This window comes from Rhopalosiphum maidis, chromosome 3 (genome assembly GCF_003676215.2).
Source record: "Rhopalosiphum maidis isolate BTI-1 chromosome 3, ASM367621v3, whole genome shotgun sequence".
In the NCBI taxonomy this organism is placed as follows: Eukaryota; Metazoa; Arthropoda; class Insecta; order Hemiptera; family Aphididae; genus Rhopalosiphum; species Rhopalosiphum maidis.
This window is the reverse complement of record NC_040879.1, coordinates 8206918-8233589: the sequence shown is the minus strand read 5'-3', so window position 1 is coordinate 8233589 and position 26672 is coordinate 8206918. Positions and strand designations below refer to the sequence as shown.

The following is a 26672-nucleotide window of genomic DNA, read 5'->3' as shown; positions in this document are numbered from 1 at the left end:
TATACTGTAGTATAGACTACGTAAAACCTACGTAATTTTCCAGAAGAATTTATCGAAGCCAGGTGTTCATCGCCGTTAAAATAAACGAAGTAGGTAATTATTAAAAATCATTACAATTCCTTCATTATATTAGTTACTTATTGTAATAGTTATGATAGAAAGTGTTTATCAAATCTGGTAGATAACTAAATCAATTACGACAGACAATAGAATTATAGTATAATAATATTTGATTAAGAATAATGCAAATTGATTGATTTTATATGATAATTATAAGTCAGTTTATCTTGGCACTGGACGATCGTTAAGATTTAAAAAAAAAAATGATCAGAAGACTATTTTTTCATTATAATATTCCAAACACTATTTGTTTTTAAATAATAATGGTTTCCGAATGCTATGATGAACTGAACGAGTTATACTACTTATACTTATCGACTTACCAGAATATATTAAAATATTTATAAATAATTTTCGTGTCTTTTTCATTTTGTTAAAGTAATCATGGATCAAAATCCGCTTGAAACCATTGAAACCATTGTAAGTGCTCATGATCTAGGTCCAATTGTTTTTGGACCACTGCATGATGAAAGTGATCAAGATTCAGAACAAGAAGCTGACGAATATCAACTATCTTCTGCTGCTGCTTATGTATCTGAAGAGATACGTCGTATGCGTTCTGCGGGTAGGTATTAAATGTTTTTTAACATTCAATTTTCCTGTAATATTTAAATCAATTATAATAACTTTGAACGTTTAAACATTACCAACTAGCACAGAAAATACTACAGATTATAAAAAATAATGAATTTATTTATTTACTTATTTTATGTAATTAAATTTATTTTCAAATTTATGTTTATTTAATATTTTAACGCACATTCAAAGTCACAACAACCTCTTCCATCAAAATAAACATTTTCCATCTAGGTAAATGCAATATTTAAATAGCTAACAAAACTATTTAATTAAAAATATTTTATCAATTAACTTATTTTCCCAAGTTCAAAATAATTAAGATAATCAATAACTAACCATTAATCAATTATGTTTACTAAATAGTAAACATAATACAATTTATATAGTGACTATAATAAAACAAATCAAACTTAAATTATATTTATATCATATCTATTGAACTATAGTATTAAATAAGCAAATTAAACAAAATAATGCAATTGTTAATTATATTGAGATTAATTGATAAACAAATTTTTCTTGAGAAAAAGTTAAATGGATGTTGATTAATTAACCGGAACTTTTAAATTTACCTATCATAATATTTTGATTTATATAATATATCAATTAATTGTTAAGGAATCATGATGTAACTACAGAATCATTAGAATATAATTATTAGATATGCTATAGGCCTATAACTAAGAAATAAAAATTGTTTAAAAACAAAATGATCAAAGACTTCAAAAATATTTTATACATGTTTAATTATTATATTAACCAGGTACTTACCAATATTGAAACAAATAAAATAACCTTTAGATTTCTTTTAAATGTATTATGTAAAATTGTATGTATCAATTTTTATTTGATTTTTTTTTACTTCAGAATTTACATTGTAGTTTACATTTATTTTTCAGGTAAAAAAATGTACCAAAAAAATTTATATATTATAAATCTGATACTAAAATCGACCAATATGTGTAATTTAGTCCAATTTTTGTTTAAGTTTCTGTTTTATAGGAATCCATTCAATTCCTCGTTCTTCTAGTATAAACAGGAATTAATTCAATTCCTTGTTCATTTAATATTTAAAGGAACTCTTCAATTCCTCATTCCTATAAAAAAGGAACTCGTTCTTTTCTTTGTTCCTCAAAAGTATCTGGTTCTTCTTTTTAATTTACATTAATACTTAATAAAATTATTTTATTCTATCTACATCCTAAATATTTTAATTTTAAATATAATTAATGGGCACAGAAGATTATTTCAAATATTTTTTAAATAGTAAATAATAAATATACATTATACCTAGGTACTATACATTTACTCAAAACACCACAACAATTTTTATTATAAATATAAAAATTAATGTAAATTTCAATATACTTTATAGACTTATAGTTTATTATTATAAAAATGTATAATAAATAAGTAAAAACACAGTTCAATTTCAATATTAGGTATATACCTTACTTTATTTTAAAATTACACATTGTTCAAAGAGATTATCACTTAATTTGAATCGTTTAACAGTCATCACTATGGAAACAGTTGAAAAAAGTATTACTACGGGTGCACTTGATGGTAGTGCAGCGTTGTATTCCAAGAATAGCTTTAAAACTATTGAATACATAAATAATGATGATATTTCTTGACTTTTACTGTTTGAATAATTCTACATTTCATTTAAAGTATAATTTATTTTATAACTTAAATAAACGATTCATGAGTTATTAATTACTATAATCATTTAATCACTAGACACTAACCAGCATGATTAACTGCTAACCAGAACATCAAGTCATATGTGAATACAAATTGGTAGTCTCATCTATTATATAGATTAAAAACATGATAAGAAAATGCAATTTTTCTCTCCAAATAATTTTTAAAACATTTTTGAGAAGAACAAAAGAATTATAATATTTACGTTCCTATTCCCTAAAGTTAAGGAATTAATTCAATTTCAAATTCCTTTTGAAATAATGGAATCGTTCCTTAACAACACTGGAATTTACATGTAGGTACCCAAAAAATCATAATAATTCAAACATTTTCCAAGGTTATTATTGTGGTATTAAAAGATTATTATTTACGATCGTTAAATAATGTAATACATTTTATCATTTCGGAACTGCCTCGTTTTGTATTCCCGCGATCGGGTATAGATTTCCTACGGCTGTAGATAGTATTATCAGGCCCGACCTGTTGCGGGGGCGTGGAGGAGCAGCCGTGGCTGTAGCCCTGGGGCCCGGGCTCCGCAAAAGCAACCAGTTTCTGTATTTTACCAAATTTTTACTTAAATATAAAAATTGACCTCCGGGGGAGGGGGCTCGATTACTCTCTGCGGCCCCAAGTACTTTTATTATAGTAAGTAGTATAGTATTATCTACAGCTGTGGTATTAACCGTTATGTCGTGATAACTCACATAACGTCGTGATCCCTATTTCTTAGCGACTGCGTGTGTTGTGTAAATGTCCTCATGTAGTGTTAGGTATTTTAACAGTTTCACTTTGTCATGATTTATCGTTCGCGTCGCCCGTCGTTGTGCGACGACGTATTATAGTCGACGGTTAGCGCGTCCGCCGCCGCTTTGTACCGTCACGACGCGCGACAGTCGCCCCGCCGTTCAACGGTGTCATTTTGGCAATATATCACGTACGCTGCAACGTTTCGTCACCGCCACCAGTAACACGGCGTACGTTTATTTATTGTGTTTATTCTTTTTATCATTATTTTCTATTTCATTAGTGATTAGCATGAACCGTTCACTGGGAGAAATCTGAGACGGTAATGATTGTTAATTTCAATATAGAAAATAGAGATACCTCGTTTTATTATTACACTATTGTCACACCGCTTACGATGAGTGTCTTAACGTATTGCGCATTACCTATAATGCTCGAGGGCCGTCTATATTGCACAATATAGCTGCCGTAATCATTAGCTTTCCACTATGTACCATACTTGTAGGTACCCACGATAATAGATATTGGATACTCAGCTCATGAACCGTAATTGCCAATTGGTAATATCAAAGATATCTAGACATAAATATTAGATTTTTGGTTTTCATAGAATATCTTTTAAATATATGTTGATGCTTAAAAAATAAAGTTGAAAACTATATACATAGGTACACTAGAAAGATTCAAAATATCTATACAGCATACATACAATATGTACATTTAAATATGCAAAATATACAGATGTAAAATACAATTTATACTTATTAAATCGAAAAAAGCTTTAAACTATATGAAAAATGTAAAATATTTAATATTAATTAAAAATTTATTATCTACTTAATTAGTGAGCTAGTTTTACTAATTTTCTATTGCATTGTACATGGAATTAAAAGTATTCAACAGCTAGATAAAAAAATCCTAAGAAAAATAAATTTAAAGAAATGAAAACAAATTTTTAAATGTTTTTATGTAATACCAGGAGATTTACAGTTGACTACTAAAGACTTGTATACATTTTTAAATGAAAATGCATCCAAGTTTTCATTAAATATGTTCTTAAATTAAGAAAAACATCATTCTGTATATTATATCGAAGACATCACGAGAGCATGATTAATTTATATTAAGTCATTACATAGGTTTTTACATTAGTTTTTTGTAATGACGCCAACTGCAAACTTTATTTTGTTATAGCGAGCTCTATTAATAAACAAATATCAATTAAATGAAAGGTCAATTAGTTAATACACGGAATAAAATAATCCAAATGTGAATATATCTTAAATTATAAAGTTAGGTTTAAGTATTAGGTAAAAAAAATACTAATATATAATATATTATGTAGATAGTACTTAAAAATATTCCAAATTATGCACATCACCTCATTAAGCTAAGATTTAAATAATTGTCTTACCTAGTTATTTTTTAAATTAATGAAAATTGTCACAATTTTACTATTTATAAATATAAGGCTTGGCATTTTTATGAAATAATATATTTTATAATAATCATTCAAAACATGCAGCTATAGCAATTAATTTTATAATAATAGTTAAAACATTTTTTTTTTTTTTTGTACACCTATTTTAAAAACTTTTAAGCCGCTTTTTTGCATTTTTTTATGTTGTATTTATTTTGAGTGCATATCTAGATACCTATTATGACTGGTATTTATATTTTTTAAATGTTAAAAGTATTTGAGGTTTAACTACCACAATCACTATAATCTACAAAAAGGAAACAAATCAATAATTTTTACTGTTTTTTTTTTTTTTAGGAACTATTGGAACACCAGTAGAGTTAGTAGTAAATTGTATCAAATTATTTTTCAATCCAGATTGGAAGTTGCAAAAATACAGAGTACATTTCAATCCAAATATCCAGACAAATATTCAAAACGAAATATTAAATAAACATAAATCCATCTTGAGAGAATTTGTTTTTTATGGATATCATTTGTACACCTCTGTAAAATATGTACTAGAAGTAAGTCTTAATAATATTTTTTTACAATATTTTGCAGAAATAATTTTTTTTATCAATTTTTTTATAGAAATTTATTCTGTATGATTACGGTGGTCCTGATGGTTCATTAGTAATGATCACTATAAATCATATTGGTGAAATTCAAGAAAGTGATTTGATAAGAGTACCAATTTTAATGAAATTTTTACTTAATTGTTTTTGTCATTCAAATTATACGAGAGTTGAATCCAGATACTATAATCCAGAAGCTATAGTAAATATTCATATTTATATTTTTAAAGTTAATATTGCATAATTACTGAAAAATTAAATTATTATTTATTAAAAATAAATTATAAATTAATTAAGTATAAATTAATTTATTATTAAATTAAAATTTGGTACATATATTGATGAGATACACTCAACTTCTACTGTACAGCATAGCTATTACCTACATTTTTTTTTTAATACTCCTAGGTAACTAATACAAGACTTGGGATAAAATATTTGCCTGGTTACGAATTTGGACTTAGCGAAGTTGAAGGTCAACTTCTATTACGTATCGGACTAACAAATAAGATTGAGACTACAGAAACTGTTTTAGATTTCTTACGAGTGAGTTGTGGAAATAGCAGAAATAGAGTCCCTAGTTTAATAGTAAGTAATTATAATCCTATCTACATAATATGTATTTATATTCTATACTCAGTATATTTGACATTCAAGACTGTTCTTGAAAATATGAAGTATGAATATTTATATAATCTATATAAATTTTTGTATAATATATATATTTATAATATCCATTGGTGTGTCAAACCTATGGAAAGCAATCCTAAGATTGGCATGTTGACCAAATTTAAAGACTCACCAAATTATTTTAATTTAATTTTTAAATCTTGCATTTAATAAAAAATAATTATAACAATTTTAAATTTTATAACTAATTTCTAGAGATGATATAAAAACTTTTATAAATACTTTATTTTTTTAAAAACTGGTTACAGAATTTTGGCTCAAAAAGGTTTGTCACTACTGTTGTTTTTAAAATAAATAAACTTCATTTATTATTTAATGTTACATATGGTAGAATTGGTAGATCATAGGATAATAAATTATTTAGAAGTATTCTTGTGGATTTTTTCAGAACAATTTTAAAGCTAGTATAATTGGTACTGTAGTTCTGACATCACATAATAATAAACTGTACAAAATCCGTGGTGTCAATGAGAATTTAAATATTTATTCTACATTTATTACTGAAGATGGATCAAAGATATCATACATGGATTATTATAAACAAGTAGTTAAACTATTTTACAATATGATTTTTGTACTTTATTATACTTGCTGTCATTCTGTCAATTATTTGAATTATTGTATAATACAGTACTTTTAAGTTTATACTAAACTCGTAATTAATTTTTATTTTTAGAAATGGAACATAACTATCATAGATGCCAAACAACCAATGTTAAAAACTACAAAACATGATGAAAATGGTTCACTAAAAACAGTATACCTTGTTCCAGAGTTATGTATTCTAACTAAACTTACTAAGATTATAGGGTAGGTAATTAAAGTTATATATTATTATAATATTAATAAGCATAAAGTATTGTTTAAATTGAATTCAAAATTAAACTTTTATACTGAAAAAATAATAAATATTAGTGTGTCTTAAAGTCCTATTTCATTTTAATTATATCTGTTGTAAATCAATAAATCATATAAACAATATAGACTATTAAACTGGACATTTTTTATATTTTGTTTATTTGTCAAAAAACCAAGACTGTGAGATAGAAATAAACTCATCGTTCCATCTGCTTACATATATAGGCTAAGGGACACTTACTTTACTTACTGTATCTTCAGATTAGTGGGGAGTTATATAGTATCACATTTTTATGTTGTATAAATATTTTAACAGTCAGCGCAATCAGTATGTATTTTTAATTCATAAAATATATCAAATAATTTAGTCACAGATTGGGGATTGTTGACGGAGTGACACACACTTTCAATACTCGTAATAGTGTAACATGGTTCTGATCTCTTTATGGATGAAGTATATATTACTGTTAAAAAACTGATATTTAAATATATAGTTGACACAATCACACAGAGATACTTAGAGTAATACAAGACTTTTGAGATATACTGTTTATGATGAACAAGAGTAGTATCTTATTATTTGAATATATGCTTCATTAATAAATATAATTATTTGCCGTATTTAATAAACAAATGACATGCTTTCATTGTTCGAGAATTGAATTGATCATGATTATGAATTATTTCCTATTGTCATAAGTATCTATGAGTAAATATTTAATACAAAAATTATAGTTTACATAATTTAAGTAATTTTTATTTATATTATAAATATTTATTCTATATTCTATTATATCAATTAATTCAAATATAAGTCTCAACATTCCTTCTGATCTGTAGCTCTTTTTTGTGTTCTCTTTGCCTCAACCAACTTTTTTAAAAATGAACCTATCAGACAATCAGTATAATGTCCAATGCCAATGTAGATTCTTCATTTCTTTTAAATCTTTTTGTATATTAAAAGAATAACCTTATAGCTATTAGAACATTGTTGTCATCATTTATATAATTAATGTATGTACATATTGTATAATGTAAATTTATTGTATAGATGTTCAAAAGGGTTTATCCTGTATATTTAATAAAAATAAAAATAACATATTATTCTGTTTGCCTATGAAAATATGGTATATTTTATAACTGTAATTAATATACATTTGTGATTTGTGTTTGAGGAACATAAACTAAACTTAGAGCATAATCCCAATGACTTTTATAACTAATGTGCTACTTAACTTCATTTTTTTGAAATAGGAACCACTATAATACTATTTTGCACTGTTTTTATTTTTTCATGTTATTTTTATGTATTAACAATTGTATTCTAAATCTGAAATTGACTAAATTAGAACTATTTAAAATCAGACATTTTATTAAATTAGAAGTTGAACGTTTTTTTTTTTTTTAAATGTGTATATTATTTTGTTCTAAAGAGTAATATTTATAATAATAATGAATAATGATGTTGATTGTATCTCATGATGTTTAGAACAAAAAAATAAAATTAAAATTTCATTAAATTTTAAATAGCTCTAATTTAGTCATTTTTAGGTTTTTTAGAATATAAATTGATACATTAAATTATTTGAACAATTTAACTAATATAAAAATTAAATCTAAAAAAGTGGTTGAAAATTTAATTAAAAAATTTAAGTTGTGTTGTACATCCTCAAAATTCATGTATTCAAAAATTAAATCGAGTATTCATGCTTCAATAGTCTACTTTTGTGTTCTGCAAATAAATACAAAAAGGTGTAGAGTAGGTACTGGGGTCATAAAGTGTATCTTGCTTCTGTGGACATCACATAAGAATTTGATTTATAATATTATTTATAAATACTTTTTTATTTTTTACATTTTCATTAATTATTAACTATTTGAAAATTACAGAAATAAGACACTCGTTAAAGAATTGAATCAGTATACAAATTATGGACCAAGTAAAACAATGATCAAGTATAAACAATTTTTTAGTAAATTGCATTCTAAAACAAAGGTAAATATATTTATTAAAATATAAAAATTTACTCTTTTAATTTATTAAATTATTTATAATATCTTTTTTATAGTTCATAGATACATTAAAAACATGGAACTTACATTTGGGCGAACACTTTATCAAAATCTCTGGACGTGTACTCCCTTCTTTCTTTTTGAAAAGTCTTGCAGAAATGTACCCTATTGGACCCCTAGGAAATTGGACTAAAGAAATACAGTTCTTAGGAATGATAGTTATTCCAAAAGTTGAAAGCTGGGTTATTTTAACTCCCAGTAAATATTTTTTAAAAGTAAAAAAATTTATTGGGCTTCTAAGATTGGCAGCGGATATGATACTAATTCATCTACCAATACCAGAAATGTTAGTTTCCATTATTTATTTAATTTATTAACTATAAAGTACTATATTTCTGCGGTTTTAATATGATGATTAAGCATCCATTTATGTAGCTAGGGGAATTAGCTTATCTGCACGATTAGTCATCTTTTAAACTGTATGAGTATAAGCAAATTACTGATTTATTTTTATTGTTTTAGAATACAAATGAATGACGCATGCCAAAGAACATACATGAATCATTTGGATGACATTATAAAGAATAATGTACATACACTTATTTTATGTGTTGTCAAGTCACTGCATAGTGATCTTAGCAATAAAATAAATAGAAAGTTGTGTATCGGAGCAGCAGGTAAATAAATTTTAAAATGTATTCATCAAAATAAATCATTTATTTTTAAATTTATTATTTTAGTTGTATACCATGTCTTTTTTTTTGCATATGCTATAATTTTTAATATCTATTATCCTTACTCTTATTATTTTACTAATTCAAACAATATATACTACACTAATAGATGATGATTTTTTTTGCGTAGAAAATAGTTAATATAAATTATAATTAATATAATGTAAAAAAAAATTTCAGTACCATCACAATTAATATCTTTGAAACAAGTTATAACCAACGACAATTCAAAGTGTTTCAAAACCGCCATACGAATAAATTGTAAGCTGGGTGGAGTACCCTGGTTGCTGCAATTCCCTAAGCAGGTATTTTTAATTTACAAATAATATTTTTAAATTAAATTGTAAAATATTATAAAGAGTAATTTAATTGATTTGTTCAGAACTTTATGGCAGTTGGTTTGGATATCTACCAAGATTTACATGATAAACATAAATATTATTGTGCAGTAATGGCTTCAATGGATGATTCTTATACGAGATACTTCAGTTTTCTGGAATTACTACATAAAATCTATATTTCAGAATTTTTTGTAACAACTATTGCTAGTATGTACATTACAATTTATCATTTTTTAAGAGGACGCCATACCCACATATGTTGTCTCTGTCTTACTAACTTACATCATAACAAATTTTCGTTCAGCAGAATACATTTTGTGATGTTAGCTTTAATATTAGAATAAATTTACCTATTATCAAATTTAAAAGTAAGAATATTATCTAGGCAATGACTTATGCTTTTAATGGTATTATTATTTTAAAGTGAGTTACAGCTATGCAAAAAATTACAACTTTAATCCAGTCTATAACTCAATTTAAAATGATAAAATCAATAAAATCATATGTCATTGTCTAGATAATATTCTTAACTTTAAATTTGATAATAGGTAAATTTACTCTAATATTAAAGCTAACATCACAAAATGTATTCAACTGAACGAAAATTTGTTATGATGTACGTTAGTAAGACAGAGACAACACATGCGGGTATAGCGTTCTTTTAAAAACCTATAAAAAACAGAAACATATATTAAAATCTTAAAGCATGTCTTTATTTGCTTCCAAAATTTTTAGTAATCAGCTATTAATTTAAATATTTAGATAAAAATATTAGAAAAATTAAACAGTAATACTATAGCTTTATACTATATTTTTATATAATGTTTATCAGTTATCAATACTTTGGCATATTTCTAATTTAATACCAACCTAAATCCTAACCTAAATCATTAGTGGAAAACAAAAATTAAGTTATACAAAACACTAGTTTGACTTGTTGTAACTATGTACATGTCATGTAGATCAGTAAAACCAAAAAGCTAAATATTCATGAACCCTAAAAGAATACTGAAAACACTGAATATGAATGAAGGATAAATGCAGAACTGAGGGAATTGCTTAATGAGTTTGATACAGACAATACTGTTTGTGTTCTAAAAAGATGAAGACAGCTTGGTAGGATATGTTTTATGAGCTAGACCGAACAAGACTAAGTGGACAACAAACACAGTAGTAGAGAAACTGAATCAGAGTAGATTTAAAGCTATAGGAATCGGTGATGAACTATTGATAGAGAGGCAAGGTTAGTGGAAGTGGGAATAAACGGTTCAAATAAGTAAAAAAAAAAAAAGAATTGTTAAAAACTATTGATTTATATTTTAGTTTGTTAATTACCAGTTAATAATATTTTTATTTTGAAATTATTTTTTTTTAAGAACATTTAAATTATTATGTAATATGTAAGTACAACATTAAGAAAATAATTAGAGTTCAATTTTAGACTAACATAAATTTAAATTTCCTTCCAACATATTTTGTTGCTGGTCGATACATAAAATAAATATATAAAAATATATATTGTAATACATTTATACTCATAAATTTGTTATTCTAATTATATAAATTATAATAATTATAAATATTGTGGTCTTGGTAGAAACTATGACCAAAATAGATAGGTATTACATTTATAGAAATCTTAGCAAATTCTCCTGGTTGTAATGATTTTTAAAATGTCTGTTAATATTTAGTTTTTCTAACTTTCTTGCCTTTTTGTTATACTTTGTACTTATTTAGTTATTTAGTAAAGTATTAAGTGATAAATTTTTAAAAGCATAATACTTCAATTTTAAACATAGCCTTAAAAAAAGTAAATCCGCCTATATGTTTTTTCATCTAACTAATGTACAACAATATTTGTATTTAGCAGAATCCATTTTATGTTATTACTTTTAATATTTTAATCTATTTATCTATTACCAAACTTTAAGTTCAGAATATTATTTTGGGAATCTAATAAGCTTGTATTGATATTTTTAAAATAAAATAAATCATAATATTAATATAACTCATCAGTCACTTCTGATGACTAATGATTTAGATAATGTTGCTACCTTTTAAGTTAAATATTAGGTAAATCTACTCTAATATTAAAGCTATCAACATAAAATAGATTCTGCTGAACACAAATTTGCTATGTTGTACATTAGTAAGTTGTAACAACATGTATAGATGAAGCATTAAGATATAGTTGTAAAACAAATGAAGAAACATTAAATATAAATATAATATATTATATAGAAATATAATCAAACAGCCACTTATTTTTAATCAAATCTTGCTTTCTAGTCTTGTTTTAAGTAATTTGTGTCATTTTTCACTCAGTGGCGATGTGAATAGATATTTTATGAGGCGGCCGCCTCATGCAAAAATAGGGGTGGGTATTCCAATTACTCCAGTCTCCAGTCTCAGTTAGACTTATCTGTAATTTGTACTCCCATATAGTTACACTTAATGATGTAAATATTAGGTATCTTACGATTCCTAATTTATATTATTGATAAATCGTGAAAAAATGTAAAAATTAAATGAAGTGGGTATTTTTTGGTAGTTGTTTCATAAGAAAAAAAAGTTCGCTCTACCACTGGTTGAAGTCACTTTGTCATATCTGAATTCCTGCATCTCACATTTTTCTTAAAACAGTGGTTCCCAACCTTTTTAATTGTGCAGACCACCAATTTTGTAAAAAAAAATTTTAAGATCCACTAATAACTAATAGAATACCTATATACGTATGTATATAATGCATAAAATATTATTAAATATGTATGTCAGTATAATGTTAATATTATATGGTCCACCGCCCAGTTTCACGCTGACCGCCGCCCATAGGTTGGGAACCACTGCCTTAAAATATCTTTGTATAATATATATTACATATGTGTTATTTATATCAAAAAGTAAACTATAACAAATATAATTTTATAACAATGTTTTGAAATTCATTTTAAAATATATACTTATTTGACTATATTTATTATTATTTTAGAAGCTATATACAAGTTCAAAGACAAAAATGGAACATTTCCTACAGGGATAATTATATATAGAGATGGTTTAGAATTTGATACAATAAATAATATGAATTCTATTTGTGTTTCTGAGATTATATCATTAATGGTTAGTAGTTTAATATTTTTAATTTGTTTCAATATATACTTGTATATATTATATTTATTGTTCATAAATAGTCATAAAAAAAAAAACAATAATGTTAAATGTTGTTTTTATAGAAACAACGTGATGAGTTCTTTGGTGGAGGAGTAAATTATATTATTCCCTTTGTATATATTACAATACAAAAAAATTATATAACTAAATTGTTCAGTCAATATGGTCCTACAAATTATCGAAATCCTCCAATTGGGACAATTGTTGATACTAGCATCACTGACGAGATTATGTAAGTAATGGATATTTTTATTTTTATTAAATTCAACATAATAATGAACCCCACTGAGCATAATATGTTCTTTTGGAGACCAATAAGTCATAAGTGTTTATCTAACAATGTTCTTCATAATATTATATCAAGTTTATATATCAGTTTTATTTATACATAGATGTATAGGTAATTGTAATAATTTACAATATATTTTTTTTAATTTAAAAATTCAATTATAATAATTATATCAAATGTAAAGGGTCCTGTGGAATACAATAATAGGATTTTAGATCTATGAATTATAAAAGTAATAATATTATTGATTTTAATTCTTATATTAAATTAAAGGTTCGATTGTTTTTTTTAAATTATTTTTAACTGTTAAAAATAGCGGTGTTATATAGAATAGTTCTTATATTGGTAAATAGATTGTTTTGAGTATAAAATGTCATTAATAGGGTTTGTAAGTTATACCTAAAAAATTAAAATATGCAAAAATTATTCAAAATTCATTATTAAAAAATATATAATATTGTTACTACTTATTGACTATTGTTATTACTTAAAAAAAATATTATTTGTGAAGTTAAATACCAAATAAATAATATATATGTTTTATAAGACCTGTTAATTTTTTGCATCGAATAAATGTATCTATAAGTTTGTTATCAGTTGCATAATATTGTATTAGTATTATGTTTACTATGAAAGTTTGAGGATAGATTATAATAAATCAAATATCGTGGAGGTTATGAGTATATAATAATTTAGTTGTATAATATGATATTTAAGTTTGATGGTAAAATAAATATCTTATAATTGTGTTAAGATAATCAATAGGTATGCTATACAATGATAAATTATATTTAATTATAATATGTATTGCTTAAAAATATTATTTAAATTTATATGAGAAATATTATTGATATATTAATTTCAATTGTAAGTAATCATTTTATAAATCTCAATTGCATTAATCATATTTGTTTGTTTTTTAATATTTAATACAATGCACAAAGTTGTAACAGCACTTTTTATCTGTGACAGGTATGACTTCCTCTTAATTTCACATACAACAAAATCTGGGATAGTACAACCAACTTACTATCGTATAGTTTATAATTGTTTTCCTCATCTAACAATCGATGAAATACAAATGTTTACTTTCATGTTAACTCATATGTACTTCAATTGTTCTGTGAGTATAAATTAATTAACAATTAACATAAAAACTAACATATTTTGTTGTGTTTTTTAATTACTCTTTCTAGCATACCATACGAGTACCTGCTCCATGTCGAATGGCGTACAAGTTGGCATATTTTAGTGCAAATACACTCAAGAGTACTCAAAACATATTGTTACATGGATTCCCATTCTTTTTTTAAATAGTTTTAATTTTTGTTGCTACATATGTTATTTTGTTTATTATTTTTTTAAGTCATTGTTTTATCTAGTTAAATAATAAATGTTTTATTTTATATATATAATTCAACTGTATGTGTTTATGTCACTGAACTCCTCCTATACTGCTGGAACTATTTCAATGAAATTTTTTGTATGTGTTTGGGTGATGCCCTGGATGGTTTAGATTCATAAATCAGCCCGATAAAGTTAATTATTAGTGCGCCTTTACATAGCTTAAGGAACCTCTGTACAAAATTTCAAGTATTTTTAAATGTTTAATAATTGTTTGTTATTTTTTCTAAGCAATTGCTATGGGCCTGTACAAGGCATTTATATTCAATGCATATTAATACAATATTATAAAAATGAATACACAAAATATTTTTGCAGGTGTTGATATTGCAAAACTGTTAATAAAAGCAATCATATTAATTGAAAACGCAGGCGGACATGAGGTATGTTTAACAAATGATGGCGTACCAACAAACCGTACCATGTAGAATACTCTAGGGGTATATTTAAAAAAAAAATATTTAACTAACAATTATATTGTAAGTGATATTGTTCTAGCTAGGCGTCAGCTAAAAAAGTTAATTTTCAAAATTATTTTCAAAAGCCATACAACAGTTCTAAAAAAGTATATGCGTTTCCGGATGTTCCACATCTTCTAAAAACTGTTAGAAATAGATTATTTAGTAACAAGATGTTGAAGGGGTGATATTATCCAAATTTCAAAATAAAATACTTTGTAAATATTTTTAATCATACATATAAAAATGTATTTTAGATAAACACATCATTACCTCCAATTAAATGGGAACATTAATATAGTATTTTTAAAATAGAAGTAATAGTCTTACAAAAGTATGTCCAAAACACCACTTTGAGTTAAAAAATTTTTTAAAAATGAAATTCAAATATGCAGCACAAGTATAAATAATAAAACAAAAACAATGATTTGTTAAATCTAATTCATATTACAGCTAGGTTGAATATATATATAATAAAATATAATATATTATGTATTATTATAAATGTTATGCTTCAATAAAATATAAAAAAAAACTGTAAAAATATTATTTTAATGCCATAAGAAGAAAATAACTTAGTTATAACGGTAAATACTTCCATAATTAATGATATATTTTATATACTGATGTATTAATGAAGTATTATATTAAATGGCTTAACTCTAATAATTATTTACTCAGACATTGTCAATAAACAAATAATATGTTCAATAAATAATTTATGTAGGTTTGTGAAATAATCTAATACAGCTTTGAGCTTATTATGTAATTTAACTGTTTAATTTTTTAAAAATGAGCTTATAAAAATATTTAAATTAATTTAGTTGACTTTCGATGAAATCTGGTTTTAACTTTTTTAGAGTTTTCAATTAAATTGTTACAAGAACAAATGAAATGCATCCTCGTGACTGAAAAAAATTGATTATAACTGGTGTTAATCCATGCTTATGTTGCATATTACTACATCCAACTAATTGTGCTGATCCAACCTCTCCAAATGTTTCAATAACTTTGAAGGTAGTATCTGAGGTTAATTCTTCTGTAACCATCACTTTCAGAGTTGCGGATTCCAATGACTTAATGAGGTTAAATAGATTTGTAGAAGGTTTAAGCAGATGTCTAAAATATCTCTTGACAATGTTTGAGATGTCGTCAATGAATCAAGACAATTTGGACTTTTAGTGAATCTAGAGGCTTTTCTCGCTACATAACCACTAATGTACGCCAATTCTGGATCACCTGTAACAGATATATTGCCAATTACAGGTGTTGCATAGTTATATTCTATTTGTACATTTAAAGAAGACATATCTAGATCATCACAGCCGTTTTCTTCTATATAATCAATAGATCGTTGAAATTGTAATCGTTTATTGTCTGGGGTATTTAAATCATGTATACTATAGTTTATAAGATTTCTCCTCCAGAAATATTACTTCCTTTAGGAGGCTTCACCAAGGAGTATGTATTGATTACCCTAAATATTTGCATAAGTAGAACTGAATCAGGATGATCGTTGGAACCGCAGGAATTTCTCATCATTGAAAAAATCTCTACAAAAATAATAAGATAGGTACCATTGTTAATAAGAGAATACTGGTTAAGCCAAAGAAATTATTACTTCTAGATTATCTTTATTTAATCGAGATGTCATAAGGAACTAATAATCATAATTAAGTCGTAGATAATCAAAAACTTCTATAGTAGCTTTTAATGAAATCTGTAACTCTTAATATGTACTATCGGTTAGAAAGTAATAGCTTTTTTCACGTGCAACATTGTCCTGGTTTTCTAAATATTGTTGAAAATCCTTGATAGCCTTGGTAAACAATATTATAGTTAGTTTATTTGTATTTTGAATATGTAGGTATATAGGTACTTATTACTAACTATTAATGTAATCTATTTTCATCTTAAGACAATTTATAAAATACTCTTAACACAGAGACGGTTAAATACTTCTAAAAATGTATTGACATTTTAATTACAATAGGTATACATAATTTTTAAGAAGAGGTTATGGTGGTACTTATATAATATGCAATTATATTTCAAATACACTATCTGATTTTTAAAAGAATTGTCGTGAAGTGCATTATTTGATGTACGAGAATCCATAGCTTTTATTAAAATACTTATACATCGTATAAAAGTAACAGTTGGTTCACAATCACTTAAATCGATATTACTTTTCTTATAAATCTCCATTGCTACAGCCGTTTTTTCACCAAAAAACTATACAATTCATATTATACATCAATGATCAACATAAAAATTAATAATCACCAATTTTCAGTGCCTTTAAAAAAGGAACTAAATCAATGTAAATCCTCAATAATTTTAAAACTGTAATGATTTTATTTTTTGATAATAAATTGTTTAACTAGATATAGTTATTTTGTTTTTAACATGTTTAATTTGTATAAAAACTTTTTCTCTTAATTCTCAGCCACCCTTAAAATAATATTTAAATTTACTATGAATGAAAAAAATTCCTTTGAATGCATTTCTTCCAAAAACTATCAGTTTGTGTGTTCATCATTTACCCTGTATGCTCTGCCAACGTTCATTTTTTGGTATGGCTTTGGATGCACATCATTTACACAAGGCCCTAGGTAAATAGTAAATTTTTAAATTATATACAGATTGATTCTCTGAAGTTATAACATCATCCCAATGATTAAGTTTAATAACTCCATCTGGGGTCTAAAACATAATATATTTAAAGTAAAGATTTAATACTTTAAATAATAATAAAAATAAGAAATAGGTATTGTGAATGAATACTATACAGTCTATACTCTTCAAGTTTATAGTACAAAATAAAAATATTAACCCAAAACTCTTCTTGTCTAACCATACAGTTTCGCATGTTTTTTATAAGGTGTGGGAAATCAGATATGAACCATAATCTTCCGGATTCATCATGCATGTGTACACAACTTATATTTTCTTTAGAAATACCAAATTTTGACCACATACTGCGGTTCCATGTGGCACCATCAGTCGTTACATCTACATTAAAACCAGATTTTTCCAGTAAAAGAATTGCTTCAATGATAATTTTGTGTAACACAGTATTTGATGCACAACCTTTACTTATAAAACATGCCAAAGATTGTACCCATTTACCACGAAATGGTTGAAACATAAGGACTAATGCACGATCTCCTTTTCTATTTGTTTGATGCTTGGGAATTAGTTACATAAATTTGTTAGACTATCTATTTCAAACGTTTTTTTATTGAATGACACAGATTCACTTAACTTCATTTCGTCTATAAGTAAGGTTCCTAAAAATTTTAGCATTATATATTACAAGTTCGTTAAAAATTATCTACCAGGGTTATACAATAATATAAAGCAGTACTTAAATTCTAATAAGTTTATACATCATAGTAACATTTTTGTTTATCATGATTAATAAAATAGTATCATTGAAGATTTTTTTTTTTAAATATCAAAAGTAGCTTGTTGAAAGCCATATTGGCTAGACATTTTTTGTATATACTTTTGCAGGGTATCCACACACAAGGTAAAGCCAGTATGTTTTTAGAACGAAGATGTTCATATACTTTTTTGCTCTTAACACGAATCAACAAACATTCATAAATCCAATTTATACTAAGCGATTACCTTTATCAAACATTTTGTGTTTTTGCTGCTGCAAAGCATGCGCGAACAGCTTCTTGTTAATTTTCAGGCATCTCTTTAATAGCTTGTTCTATAGATTTTTTAGGAGCTTCTGAACATTATTGTTTTAACAGTACTACTTTATCTTGCAAATTTGTAACCTATTTAAACAGAAATTATTATAATTTTTTTTTTTTTGATACAAGGCGAAGAACATATAATTTAATACTCACAGAATACAGTTTCACTAGCTAGTAGCTTAGCAGTTTAATATGCTCATAAGGATTGGAATTTCATGGTTTTTTTTTTTTTAATACTAAACAAATTTATAACATATAATTTAATATACACAGATTTTATTGTCACAAGCAACTTAATATAATTTACATTGTTTTTTTTTAAACTATACAAATTACAAATATATAGCATTTAATTTAGTATACATAGATTTTAGTCTCACAAGCAACAAGTTGTATATTTATATTAATTATAAATATAATTAAACCATTGCAATACAATGTATTATGATCTAAGATAATAACACATTAATCGATTAGAAATACCATAGATGACTAACTATGATTTAATATACTTCCACATTTCTATACAAGAATGATTAGGTTAACTAGTTTAAGTTTAAGTTGTATTATTGTCAACTTGACAACTTTTTAACTATGCATACTTTATGATTAAGCCATTTATTTTTTCTTAAAACATTCTTTATAACAGGTTATGTAGTTGATTTTTAATTAATCTGTGCTTGGGAAACTCTTTGGGTATCCATCAAATATTTCCTTTTTTTGGCACACTAAATCATCAATAGGTAACTTTAAATTTAAAATTAAATTAAAAAACTACAAATAATATTACCAATTATCAATTCCAGTTCCAGGACACATTACAAAATCATCAACTATTTAGTACTTTTGTTATGTCTTCAACAGATGTAACTGATGTACATGTTATATCAATCAACTTATTTCTAATGAAAACCTAAAATATATATTTTAATATATTAATCATGACATTAATTTCAGTTAAAATTTTAAAAACCATACCTTTAGATTTAAATCATTGTTCCACATTATAATTTTTTTTATTTATTCATAGTTTGAATCTAAATTACTTAATACCATGACCTATGCAAATAAGTAAAAAACCATTTGTCAGGCAATGCCATATTTTTTAATATATCATTTAAATTCTTAAAAGTTTCATAAATATGATCAGTTATATTTGAAATATTGTCATTAGAAAGTATCTTTTTTGGGTAATAATTCTTTCAATTAGTTTCTTTCTGGTTAAAGACTGTGGCAAATCTGGGAAAATTGATGGAATCGCATTGTTTATTAATCTTATCCTATCTCTTTCTATTTGATTTATTGAACCATCGAGCAACTTGGTTTTAAAATATCTATCAAGATAGGTTTCATCAAAATGTTTTTCGCATACATTATCAATACACAATTCTCTATCAGCTCAGGAGATTGCTTTAGCCCATTTCTCCAGAAGGAGTACGTTCTATAACATAATAATAATATTAATGTGCAAATAAAATATAAGTTAAAATTGAATTTTAAGTAGATAATTGTATGTCTTCAATTAAAGTAATACCTGACGATTAATTAATAGCTAAAATATGAAATATAATAACAAATTATAAATTATGTAGGTAATTACTAAATTAAAACAAATAAAATTTAGATTTTAGAATCGTACTTTGGGCGCCTTAAACATTGTTTTTTTTTTTGTTATTCCTTGCCATAAATTAATTTTTATTTGGGATTTATAACCTTCTCGACATCCAGAGACAAAACAGTTTCTGGACATTATATTATATTATATAATAAATATTATGTAATTACTAATAAATTCTACAAGTAGGTTTTCTATTAACTAATTAGTAATACATAATCATGTAAACTACATAATATAATAATTATTGTACATAATATTTTACATTTATTGTTACGAGTCGTGATAAGGTGCAATCATTGATATTATATTGTGATACTATCACAGACATACATCAATATAGATATATTATGTATAAAAAATTAGAATGTATTTTTTAAAACAACTATATGTCTTTTTCTAGAAGTTGTATACTATTGGAAACACATGTATTCGATCGAGAACAATTTAGTCTTAAAAAAAACGTTCTATAGAAATTATTCATAAGTTACACCATTTCGAATATAATATTAAAAAACCAATAAATTCCCTATGCTGTACATGTAAAAACGTCATCGTTACGTTCCGACAAGCATTCTGAAGGAATGCGATAATTTTCGAAATTATATTTCGATAATGTTTTTTCGCTTCGCCGGCCGTGTTCGGCGTCCTTTCTTTAATGTTCATGACTAAACCATATTTTTACAATCGTATAATATTTATTTGATCCTTATTTTTTATTTTAGGTTAGAGTCCGTATCACTTGTTTGTGTTTATCAGCTTACTAACGTGACTAGTACTATCATAAGCCATCGTTATACCCGCGGTAAAAAATTTACTGGTTGAAGATCCTGCCGAAAGCTATAATTTTACATAAATTTTCTGGACGTGGAATGTGGGAACGGAAGTAGGCATTATTAACCTGCGTGACATACTTGGTACCTAATCTACTCTAATCTGTATAGTACGCATAGCTGTTTTTTCTGCTCTCAAAAACATTACGATGATGTACTTCGAAGACTTCCTTGAAAGTAAGTTTTTAAGTTAAAATATCCTAAAACGACAGAACCTCAGATTCATGTAATGATTTTGTCTTGTTCAAGAATTCAATTTATTGCCGCAGAAGTTTCAAGACTACACTTCTGAAATTGGACAACTGGACCCAAATGTGAAAAGTATATTAATATTATTGATTATCAATTAACACAATTTATTGAACAAATAATTTATTTGACATTGATTGAAGAATTGTTAAACTTATTTCTCGTGTTAATAGTTCCTGCTTTAATTGCTGATTAATTTTCCTTTTTAATTTTTTAGTTATTTACCTTCTACCGTTTGATTGCGCTATTCCGTTTTTATTATTCTATAACTATTCTTCGATTTTAGACAATATTATATTCCAGTAAATATCAGCGACAATGATATATTTGGGTAAATACTATATATTATTTATTTTATACAATATTTTAGTATTTTTTATTTTAAAAAATTTTAAATTGCTCTATAATTTAATGCTGACTAAGTTCTTATGCTGGTATGTAAAACGTGACAACGTGAAATAACTTATGGAGTTAAATAAATTTGAAAGTAAAAAAATTATGAAAACTGGTGACAAAGCTCTTAAGCAATCTGGTAATATAATTATGTTTTTATTTAATACAATTTGATTTAATCATCCTTAACTTTAAACCTTACTGGATCATTAAATTTTAATCTTTAATTTTAGATGAAAAAATTCAATTAGTTAAGAAGTTGCATGAGTTAATGGCTAAATATATAAACCAGTTGGATATTGACTTAGATAAATTTAAAATGGATTTGGAAGCTTATACAATGGGCGTCACTGAACAAATTGAAAAAAGTAATAATTAAACATACATATTTATTATTTACATATTTTCGAATATATTTTAGATGTTTTATATATTTTCTTTTGATAATTATATTTACTCCAACTATTAACTGGTTAGTAATCTTAGTATTACAGATTGAATAAACATGATTATATTTTAAAAATATGATTGACATAGTTATACAGTAGTCGGTAGGTATATTTGTTTAAATTAAGGAATGGATTTTATTGAAATTACATACTTTTATCAAGTTATAATATTTGATAATATCTGGTTAAATTTAAATATGTCTCATAATTTCATGTATTTTTCAGTAAATTAATGGTATGTTTATTATGCTGTAGTATTTTACTTCAAACATTAAACTTCTATTTTTATTTAAAAAACAACCGCATTACAATATACATTTCGATGAAAATAATATTTATTCATGTATTGCAGAGGTAGAGGATGAATTATTTAACAGCAGTTTCAGTGAAAAACCTATTGTGATAGATTCAAATTCTTCTAGTAGAGGCGGTTTAGATTTACAAGTCAATGCAATTCCTACCAACTCTCAAATGGATCAAATTCCATTAGACTATACTTTGGAGCATATGGAAGATGGTAGCTCAGTAGTTTCAGCACCTGCGACCAAAGTTAAGGTTACTACTAAAAAGGTATTATAAAGTCAAGTTAATATAATCAATTAATTTATTCTATTTACTTATTAATATTTTATTGAATTCTTTTTAGTCAATTAAAGGTTGTAAATCAGTCAAACCAAAAACATCTATTAAAACAAACAATCAGAACAAAATAAATGCAGTGACTGCAGGTGCATTATCGTCAGGATTGCTTATTAATAATAAATTACATCGTCCAAAAAAATATAAAAAACGTTTGAAGTAAGTATTAAATATAAATTAAAAGTAACATTATCATATTTTTTTTTTTTTTAATGAATTGTTTTTATTTACAATTTATATATATTCTATATTAAGTAAATTTGAACAGAAAAAATAAAATAAATAATTGAAGATTACATGAGTAAAGGAAATATCCATTGATATAATATGTTTATATCATTTGATATTACTTTACAATTATTTAACTTAACTCGTTTTTTTAAGATTTTATTAATAACTGTTTTTCAGAAATTCTAAACAAGTAATAATTAACAATTCATTAACTGATGGAGATAATATCACTGAATCAGATGGTCGTCGTTATTGCATATGTAACAATATAGCTTATAGAACAATGATTGGATGTGATAACAATAAAGTAAATATTATAATTAGTTATAAAAACATATATATAGTATGATAATATGTGTATTTGTATAATTTATATTTTTCTATTTAGTGCCCTTATGAATGGTTTCATTTTAAATGTGTTGGTATTAAGTCTAAACCAAGTGGACAATGGTTTTGTCCATTATGTAATACTAATAAATCTAATAAAAATACTATGAAGATATAACTACATCTATTACTGTTTATTTGAATCATTGAAAATGTACGTAGGTAATTATACTATATAAATATTTTTTTTAACCTTTCTTTATTATTTTATAGGTATAAATATGATAATAAAATATTGTGACGATACCTAAAACATGTGGACATATAATCATATATAGTTGGTGTACTAAAAAATAATATTAATCTTGATTGCCTTCAAGCGATACAAAAGATAATTATTTAAAAATGTATAAAAGAAATTCTAGAAACAAAGTTTTATAGTTAATAGTAATTGAAATGTATTAATATATATGTTGGATATTTTGTTTTTGGGATATTTTAACAGGTTGCCGTGTTTCTAATATTTCTGTTAATATATTTTTTAATATAAATATATTCTTTGATTATTTGGACAATGAACTAAACTAGGCAATTCCTTTCTTTTGGATCTTCCATGAAAATTTGTTGCGTTTATTAAAATTCAAAGTAATATTATATAGGCATGTAAAATTTTTAAACTTTTACAAACAAAATTTTTTGATAGCAAAATAATTAACACTGTTATTTATCGTTAAAATAAGTGATTTTGTCAAAATGTTGACATCAAATGCAAAATATAAAATTGTGCATACTTAATTATAAAATTGACAGATAATAGGAACAACTTATGAAAATGTTAATTGGATATTAAATTTTCAATAATTTTGTAACTGCCAATATATTTTTATCAATAATTAAAGAGAAAAAATTTAAAATATGTTATACTTCTAATATTTGCTCAAATTAATATGATAATATACTAAATAATAATTTATATTATACATCTATGTACTTAGTGCATTTAGTAGGTTAAGTTACAAAATAAAATTATTAAAAAAACTAGAAATTACACTGTATCATATATTATTATACACAATTTTATTACACTTTACCCGCTAAGAATTTAAATGCATCAAAATCCCCCAATGTAGGGCAGTGGATTTTGATGGATTATAATTGGAGTTTATTCGCCAAGTATTCAAGACTAAGTAATGAAACAAATATCTTATTTTATCTTATTCAACATAAAAATCATAATTGTTAGGAAATAACAATTAGGAAATACAACTTTTATGATAAATGTTAACGTTTAAAGTTATTATTTACGCGGGATATTTTGGGATATTTTTACTGTGATATTTTGTCGTGGAACCCCAGAAACACCAAATCGTTGAAAAAGTCATTTAGTGATAGAAACAAACATTTTAGTAAATTTTTAACAATTATAACATAAAATTATCGCTAAAACAATTTCATATAAACTGCTTGCTCTTGGTACCTTCACAAAAAAAACACTTATTAATTTTACTATATATTATGATAAACTAATTATAATATGTATTGCTTAAAACTATTATGTAAATTTATATGAGAAATATTATTGATATATTTATTACAATTGTAATTAATCATTATATAACTCTATATTGCATTAGCTATCATATTTGTTTGTTTTTTATATTTAATGCAATGCACCAAGATGTAACAGCACTTTTTATTTGTGACAGGTATCAGAGGACTTCCTCTTAACTTCATTTACAACGAAATCTGGGATAGTACAACCAACTTACTATTGTATAGTTTATAATTGTTTTCCTTATCTAACAATCAATGAAATACAAATGTTTACTTTTGTGTTAACTCACATGTACTTCAATTGTTTTGTGAGTATAAATTAATTAACAATTAACATAAAAACCAACATATTTTATTGTGCTTTAATTTGTTTTTCTAGCATATCATACAAGTACCTATACGATCTCCATGTTGAATGGCGTACATGTTGGCATATTTTAGTGTAAATACACTCAAGAGTACTCAAAATGGATTGTTATATGGATTCTTATTCTTTTTTTAAATAGTTTATTTTTTGTTGCTACTTTTGTTATTTTGTTTATTATTTTTATAAGTCATTGTTTTATCTATCTATGACACTAAACTCCTCCTAAACTGCTGGACCGATTTGAATGAAATTTGTTGTATGCGTTTGGGTAACGCCCTGGACGGTTTAGATTCACAAATCAGCCCGATAAAGTTAATTAATAGTGCGTCTCTACATTGCTTAAGAAACCTTTGTACAAAATTTCAAGTATTTTTAATTGTTTGTTATTTTTTCTAAGCGGTTGCTGGAATACTAAAAATATATCTAATTACTTTAGATATGTTTTTTTTTATTTATTTTTTTTAAATTAATTTTGTAATTAATAATTGATTTTATTGTACTAAATGTATGCCTATGACATTCACAATGAATGTGGCTTTCTATGGTTAAAAGAATTTTCAAAATCGGTTCAGTAGATCCAGAGATTACCCCTAACAACGTCAAAACACGACTTCTCTTTATATAATAGTAATATAAAAGTAATCATTAAAAATGTCGTTAATATCTTCATTGTCATGTTCTAGGTTTTAATTGTAAAGCTTTACCTAAAACTTATTCCCATTAAGTATATTTATTTATCTCATGAGTTTTATAGTATTTGTTCCTATTAAACAAACATAATACCATTTGAAAATTATAGTGTATTTCTGTACAATCGCCTTATTACATTTTTTGTAAATTATAAATCTCTAATTGATAATATTTTATTTCTATTTATTTTTATTTTGACTGTTTGAGTAGAAGTTATACAACTGTCGTAGATTTTTTAAATTTATGTCTGTTATTTTAATTTTTGGTTCAAAAAATGGATATTTAATGAATCAACCTTAAGTCATAAAAATAAAAAGAACTGTAACTTACAAGTTGATGAATATAAAAATATTTGAACAAAAATAATAAATTTAATGCAAGTGAACTTATCATTCTGGAACCATATTATTAATTATTATTAATTAATAGGTAAATAGACCATATTAATATATCCAATATTTATGTTT

At 24.9% G+C, this 26672-nt stretch overlaps 3 protein-coding genes and 1 pseudogene across 3 annotated transcripts; 2 read left to right on the top strand and 2 right to left on the bottom strand.

The window, feature by feature from the left end:
* The first annotated feature begins 622 nt into the window (after positions 1-622).
* LOC113559982 (piwi-like protein Siwi) lies at positions 623-14612 on the top strand. The gene is made up of 15 exons (XM_026965774.1): positions 623-685; positions 4928-5136; positions 5204-5389; positions 5596-5775; positions 6266-6421; positions 6554-6687; positions 8626-8731; positions 8805-9094; positions 9271-9425; positions 9663-9787; positions 9865-10030; positions 12813-12943; positions 13057-13226; positions 14256-14406; positions 14480-14612. Exons 1-15 carry the CDS (start codon positions 673-675, stop codon positions 14594-14596), a joined length of 2289 nt encoding a protein of 762 aa, XP_026821575.1. The 5' UTR covers positions 623-672; the 3' UTR covers positions 14597-14612.
* A 2133-nt stretch (positions 14613-16745) lies between these two features.
* LOC113559981 lies at positions 16746-17715 on the bottom strand (annotated as a pseudogene).
* Positions 17716-17740: 25 nt separating this feature from the next.
* On the bottom strand, positions 17741-18296 carry LOC113559980. The gene is made up of 3 exons (XM_026965773.1): positions 18239-18296; positions 17982-18160; positions 17741-17851 (listed from the first exon to the last, which is right to left on the bottom strand). The coding sequence occupies exons 1-3, from the start codon at positions 18294-18296 to the stop codon at positions 17741-17743; spliced, it is 348 nt and encodes a 115-aa protein (XP_026821574.1).
* Positions 18297-22834: 4538 nt separating this feature from the next.
* Positions 22835-25831, top strand: LOC113559626 (inhibitor of growth protein 1-like). The gene is made up of 6 exons (XM_026965375.1): positions 22835-22967; positions 23044-23195; positions 23445-23574; positions 23656-23808; positions 25301-25456; positions 25528-25831. Exons 1-4 carry the CDS (start codon positions 22869-22871, stop codon positions 23770-23772), a joined length of 498 nt encoding a protein of 165 aa, XP_026821176.1. The 5' UTR covers positions 22835-22868; the 3' UTR covers positions 23773-23808; positions 25301-25456; positions 25528-25831.
* Positions 25832-26672: the final 841 nt, after the last annotated feature.

Coding starts and splice junctions, on each gene's coding strand:
- LOC113559626 (XM_026965375.1), top strand. CDS start 22,869: ATGGATCAAATTCCATTAGACTATACTTTGGAGCATATGGAAGATGGT. Junction 22,968..23,043: donor TTAAGGTTACTACTAAAAAG/GTATTATAAAGT, acceptor AATTCTTTTTAG/TCAATTAAAGGTTGTAAATC. Junction 23,196..23,444: donor AAATATAAAAAACGTTTGAA/GTAAGTATTAAA, acceptor ACTGTTTTTCAG/AAATTCTAAACAAGTAATAA.
- LOC113559982 (XM_026965774.1), top strand. Junction 8,732..8,804: donor AATTGCATTCTAAAACAAAG/GTAAATATATTT, acceptor TCTTTTTTATAG/TTCATAGATACATTAAAAAC. Junction 12,944..13,056: donor CTGAGATTATATCATTAATG/GTTAGTAGTTTA, acceptor TTGTTTTTATAG/AAACAACGTGATGAGTTCTT.
- LOC113559980 (XM_026965773.1), bottom strand. CDS start 18,296: ATGTTTCAACCATTTCGTGGTAAATGGGTACAATCTTTGGCATGTTTT. Junction 18,161..18,238: donor GGCATGTTTTATAAGTAAAG/GTTGTGCATCAA, acceptor GTTTTAATGTAG/ATGTAACGACTGATGGTGCC. Junction 17,852..17,981: donor TTAGACAAGAAGAGTTTTGG/GTTAATATTTTT, acceptor ATTATGTTTTAG/ACCCCAGATGGAGTTATTAA.